Below are 6,607 nucleotides of genomic sequence, written 5' to 3'. Positions count from 1 at the left end.
CTGAGATGCGTGCATACCTGAAGACTGAAGTCTCTGCTGGATCATGTCATTAACTATTGTCCCTCTCTGATCGTTTCAACGTCTTTTATGCTATATATGTTTCTAGTTTTGTACATGGTTCTCTCTATATATGTATTGTACGTACGTACGTAATTCTGAAATCCACGCCCCTCCCCTCTTCTTTTATACTTCCTTAATTTCATATTCATATTGTAAAATGTTTTGTTTTTTCTTCTAAAGTAATACTTTGTATTCCAAAACGGTAGAAACATCTTAAACACAATAAATTATTATAATTAGATACATTATTGATATAATCGTCAAATTGGAACAGACCAGTGAGATTTATGCAACGAGACAAGTCCATGCCTGCCTGAATCTCAATATAGATGTTGGTCTATTTAATATAGCATTCACTCGTGTTCACAAGATGTGAGATTGTACTTCACGTACATGCTATTTATTGGTGGCGTTATTGGTGGCTTCAGTTGTTTTCATGTACTTGCTACTTAGATACTGTTGACGTCGATGCAGACTTAGCATCGGATTTCATTGTTTTGTCCACAAACATGAAGCCGTATTTGTTGAACTTGATCTCAACGACTCGCAGCATATAATTAATATATACGCCACGAATGCCCTTGGTGCAATAGCTTTCTGAATTTGCAGTGAGCACAATTAAGCGATAATAAGTAAAAAAAAAATCGATATACCTTGCGTTGCTCTACTGCAGTACTAGTGCTGAGACTGCAGCACGTACGGCCACCTGATATCTGTGTATAAATAGCCCTAACCTGGCTTCCTATATATAAACGAACAAGTCAGAAAACCCATAGGAGAAATGTGTCCTCTGGGTGTTTCTGCACCTAGACAAAGCAAGTTTCAAAGCATCTACCATCTTTTCCTTTTTCATGCACACCCATTTTGGCTCCAAGTGTTGTACTTCCTCTTCATCTCCCTCTTCGGTTTCCTGATGCTGAAAGCTCTGCCCATGAAGACCGGCATGGTCCCAAGGCCCCTGGACTTGGACCTCATCTTCACGTCGGTGTCGGCGACGACGGTGTCGAGCATGGTCGCCGTCGAGATGGAGTCCTTCTCCAACTCGCAGCTCCTGCTCTTGACCCTCCTCATGCTTCTTGGTGGTGAGGTTTTCACCAGCATCCTTGGCCTATACTTCACCTACACCAAGTCCGAGAAGATGGCAGCAACGGCTGAGTATAGCGATAAACCGCCACCAATTTCTACCCCGGTAGAGCTCGCTGCCATGGACGTCGTCGTCATCAACCCAGCCACCGCGCAGAACCAGATGGAGCTAGGATTAGATCAGAAGAAACGCAGTTGCACTCACACGTCGTCGTCGTCGCCGTCGTCTATGACTAGGTTATTAATGTTCGTGGTGATGGGTTACCACGTGGTGGTGCACCTCGCCGGCTACACGCTCATCGTCGTCTACCTCAGCGTCGTCTCCGGTGCGAGGGCCGTGCTCGCCGGGAAGAGGATCAGCCCGCACACCTTCTCCATCTTCACCGTCGTCTCGACGTTTGCGAACTGCGGCTTCGTGCCGACGAACGAAGGGATGATCTCGTTCAGGTCGTTCCCCGGCCTCCTCCTCCTCGTCATGCCGCACGTCCTCCTCGGGAACACGCTCTTCCCCGTCTTCCTCAGGCTGGCCATCGCTGCGCTCGAGAGGGTCACCAGGAGGCCGGAGCTCGGTGAGCTGCGGCGGCGGAGGGGCGGCGGCGGCGGCTGCTGCGACGTCGACTACGACCACCTGCTGCCGGGCTCGCGCACGTGTTTCCTGGCCCTCACCGTGGCCGTGTTCTTGCTGGTGCAGCTGGTCCTCTTCTGCGCCATGGAGTGGGGCAACGAGGGGCTGCAGGGGCTCACCGCCGGCCAGAAGCTCGTCGGCGCGCTCTTCATGTCGGTCAACTCCAGGCACTCCGGCGAGATGGTGGTCGACCTCTCCACTGTGTCGTCGGCCGTCGTCGTTCTCTTCGTGGTGATGATGTATGTATGTTTGTCCTTGTTAATTAACTATCACATGCATGTGCACATATAAATATCCTCCATCTATATTTTGGGTTTTTTTATCTCAAAATATAGGTACCTTTAGCGTTCAAACTGTTTCAAAATTAAACTTCCTATCTACTCACACTAATCCTAACCATTCACAGTCATCTCTTATATATTTTTCTCTACCTCCTTTCTCGTCTCAATCGTACCAATCATACGTATCTCCTATCTATTTTCACATATCTCCTTAATTAATTTCATAAAAACTTCAAACACAAGTGTATTTTGGGATAGATACAGTAGTAATAAACTAAACTAACATATCGTAGGATATAAGTACTAATTTTAGTACATGTGAAATATATTTTAAGCCCTCGTGGGCATCTGCTTTCATTATGAGATTTGATGGTTATGAAAAACTCTGCAAAAATATGGGGATGCATGGTCTTCAATGCCGTGTCATTGTACGCGCTCAATCTAACCGAATGAGGCCGTCATAGATCACTATCGAAAGCAGCTTAGGCCGCGTTCGGATAAGGGGTGGATAAGTTAACTTATCTGATATAAAAAACATAGTAATGAATTAGTACATGATTAATTAATTATTAAAAAATATAGAATATATTAATGTGATTTTTAAAATAACTTTCCTATAGAAAATTTTTTGTAAAAAATACATCATTTATAGTTCGGAAAACATGCTGGAAAACGAGGGGGCTAGTTAACTTACCCATACGGTGGAATGTGGCCTTAGTAACAGTAGTAGTGATTGCTACTACTAGATAGGGATATAGCCGTCGAGCCAAAGCTAGCCTAGTTGATGCTTTCAGTTGTGGCACCCTTGGTTTGGCACTTTCACAAAGATAATCGGCATGAAACTTGTCACAACCATATTTTTCAACAGAATCTTAACCACATCTTGTTTAATTTCCTCTAAAATTGTGGCTGCAAATTAACAAGAGGATTGAAGACAGAAATACCTAGATGCATGAATGTTACGTACAAGAGGGAAAAATACAAAACAGTGCTCTCTCCGTACCATATCGTAAGAATTTGTAGTATCTATTGATTCATGTGTAGTTTTTGTATGTGTGATTAGCATCTATATAAATCTAGATAAGCCCTATAGCGTGAAAAGGAGGGAGCAGTACATAAACTTATGGAAGCTCGTGCATGATACATTTGTGTTGAATTAGACACCGAAAACAGAGAAGTGAGATCGAATTCTAAATTACGCACATCTTGCATGTCCATCTCAAAAATTAGCATATTACTATTATTGCTACACTGAATTATATGTTCTCATGCTTTGCTACAGGTACCTGCCACCTTACACTACCTTCCTACCAGTCCAAGAAAAACACCAGCAAACGGGAGACCAGTCCGGCCAGGAGCGCAGAAGCAGCAGCAGCATATGGCAGAAGTTGCTCATGTCGCCGCTCTCATGCCTAGCCATCTTCACCGTCGTCATCTGCATCACGGAGCGGCGGCAGCTCGCCGACGACCCCATCAACTACAGCGTCCTCAACATCGTCGTCGAGGTTATCAGGTATATACGCATGGTTCACATACATGATACATACTCCCGGGAAACCTTCTTTTTTAGCACTCGGGTGGATATACACACGTAGTCACCTTTCATGTACGTAACAACAGATCGAGTCGATCGTTGTAACTCGATCTCTTATGCTGACACGGATGCATTCTGTGTATATATATATGCATGTGTGTGCAGTGCGTATGGCAATGTGGGATTCAGCACGGGGTACAGCTGCGCGAGGCAGGTGAGGCCCGACGGCAGCTGCAGAGACCTGTGGGTTGGGTTCTCGGGGAAGTGGAGCTGGGAAGGGAAGCTCACTCTCATGGCCGTCATGCTCTACGGAAGGCTCAAGAAGTTCACCATGCATGGTGGTCAGGCATGGAAGATCGACTAACGAACACCTAGTAATTAATTAAACTCTCATAGTGCATCTAACTTCTACAAGAAGCACGGATCGATGCATAACGGCTAACTCCCTCCGTTATATTATAAAACTTCATAACCTTACCTATATTTATATATATGCTAATAAATTTAGACATATATACAAACTATATACATGAATACATGGATAAATCTAGACAAATTTAGAAAATCTTATAATATAAAACGGAGTGAGTACTGTATCGATCGATCGGCCGTAATAGATTACAAAATATCTATCCTATTCCTATCGATCGATCCGTCTTAATTCTCTGTAATGCATGTAATTAAAGGAAGTAGCAATGTGACATATATGGGTTAGCTTACGAGTATGTATGGACAACGCACGATATAAGTTTCCTTCATGACACCGTAGTATTTGTCGTGGGGGAAGTGTTGATCCTTTTATATTTTTCTAGCAAGTTGAATAATCTAGCTAACAACTAGCTTTAAAGTTACCACATATACCACACAATTTTCTAGTAAGAGCAAGTATAATAGTAGGCTATAAGTTGGCTATAAGCTGATATGAAAGAAAGAGGTAATGAAAAAAAAATGGGGTTAGCTCTCATGCAAGAGCCAGCTATACACCAACTTCAAGAAAAATAAATTAAATGCAAAGATAAGAGAAAGAGATAAGAGATAAAAATTATAGTCAACTTTGTAGCCAATCTATTATATGTGTTGACTGTAATATAAGCTTATAGCTAGTAAGTTGGCTTTATCAAACTTACTCTAATACAGTAAATTTTTTTGGCAAGGAAGTAGTTGGCGCCATAGCACGCAAATTAGTCTAATGGTCTCGCCCATCCACCTCACTATAAATCCAATTTAGCAATCATTATAGCTAGTCTACTGATGTACCTTTATTGTATCTCAACTCCTATTTTATAGTGGTCCAAAGTGTGGAAGTGGACGGTGTTCAATTTCGTTGTGGAGTCGCGCGTCGTTTCACCGTTTGGCTAGGCGGAGCGACCTCCTTTTCACTCATGGTGATTGTTGATACTCATTAGCCTCTTAGCCCCTCTGCCTCAAAAAATATACACCCTCCAATTTAAGAATACTTATCAGCTTGCACAAGACTTAGATCTATCTTTTAGAATTTTGACTAAAAAAATCTGAGAGAATCTATTCCATGCCACTGAATTTGTCACCGTTCAATGATTAGTTGTTAATCGCTAATTTCATAATGTACCAATGAGTTTTCGATTGTTATACTGGACCAATAATATTTTTTTTTCAAAAAAAAATACCTTGTATACTTGAAAGGTTGATGATTGTGTTGAAGGGTAATCTCCTCGAGCGGGGAACCGTGGGGCCCTTCTTTTGGGTTCGGACTGGGGGTTTGGGTGAGAGCTTGAGAACCGCAAGAGAGAAAGACGGCCCCTCGGGAACGACATAGACGCGGTCGAGTTATACAGGTTTGGGTCTCTAGGAAGCATCAAACCCTACTCCTGTGTGTAGTTGTTTGGTGTGTAGGAATTACAAGTGGCTCGGCATGCAACAGGTCTTATTGAGAGCCTATTGGTTGTCTTTTAAAAGTCACACCTCTTTCTCTAGGCAAGGGTCACCTTTTATAATTCAAGAACTACCATAGGTGCCAGGGCCTAACTCCTAAGGAAAGGAAGACATTCTTTACGTGTAATCAATGCCCGTCAAGTCTACCGACGTGCGAAGCAGCACATGCCTCACCACGACATGGGCCCCGTCCCGTTGTGACATGAGCGAAGAAGCCTGTGTCATTCTTTATTAAATGCCAAAGACTTCTGGCTGCTTGGTCCCACAGGGCGATGATGGGAGGCTGAACGGTCCTACAAAGATAAAGTGTCGGTGCATTTTTTAGAGTGAGGCAAAAAGACCTCTCAGTAAGGTTAATGAGACGGGGCATACATAGGCCATGCTTTCCTATGAGGGGTAGGCGCATGCGTGCAGGGCTCTGCTATGTTTCTTGTCCGCCATCACATCTATCAACAATTCCGCTGTAGGCAACCTACTGCACCTCAAGCACGCCGCATTTAATGCAACACTTTGCTAGAGGTAGAGCGCCATGAAATGCGGTAGTTGGACACCGAGTGTGCCTACGTGTGATGCTGGCATATATGTGTCATGTGCCTCTCGTGAATCGTACAAGGGGGCGGGGGCAGTCGTCCCGACCCTGGCGCAGGAAGGGAGTTGCCTCTCTGGCTTCGGGCCCGACCCCTCTTGGGGCACCACGTGGCCTAAAGGTGCTTTCCTTTCCTTCATATGGTATACTCCTTATCCATATCACCGACAGATTAATTTATTTTATTAGATGTTTTAAAAATTGTGGAACTTTTTACATATCCTTATTTCACGACTTTGTGTATATCTGTCGAAATTTTTTATAAAAAAATATTTACTTTGTTAAATGTGATGGATAGATTATATTCTAAAAGAAAAATAAAATACAGAAAATTTGAACCTTATACGCAAAATTCCACGTTATATAAAGAGGCTAAAAATAAAATTTCATATTTTTTTGAGACTTATAAGAGTAGAAATCAATTGTTAAACCATGCAAGTATATACTAGCATTTTGGGTATATATAAAAGCAAAACAATTAAATTTATAGAAAGTGATAATGTCGATGGCAAATAGTTAAATTGGAA

At 42.8% G+C, this 6,607-nt stretch overlaps 1 protein-coding gene across 1 annotated transcript; it reads left to right on the top strand.

Moving 5' to 3' along the window:
- The first annotated feature begins 841 nt into the window (after positions 1-841).
- LOC102720195 (cation transporter HKT8-like) lies at positions 842-3,947 on the top strand. The gene is made up of 3 exons (XM_040519890.1): positions 842-2,007; positions 3,332-3,562; positions 3,749-3,947. The coding sequence occupies exons 1-3, from the start codon at positions 842-844 to the stop codon at positions 3,945-3,947; spliced, it is 1,596 nt and encodes a 531-aa protein (XP_040375824.1).
- The last annotated feature ends 2,660 nt before the right edge of the window (positions 3,948-6,607 follow it).

Source organism: Oryza brachyantha, chromosome 1 (genome assembly GCF_000231095.2).
Source record: "Oryza brachyantha chromosome 1, ObraRS2, whole genome shotgun sequence".
Lineage (NCBI taxonomy): Eukaryota > Viridiplantae > Streptophyta > Magnoliopsida > Poales > Poaceae > Oryza > Oryza brachyantha.
The sequence above is the reverse complement of the archived record's forward strand: the minus strand, read 5'-3'. Positions and strand labels throughout refer to the sequence as shown.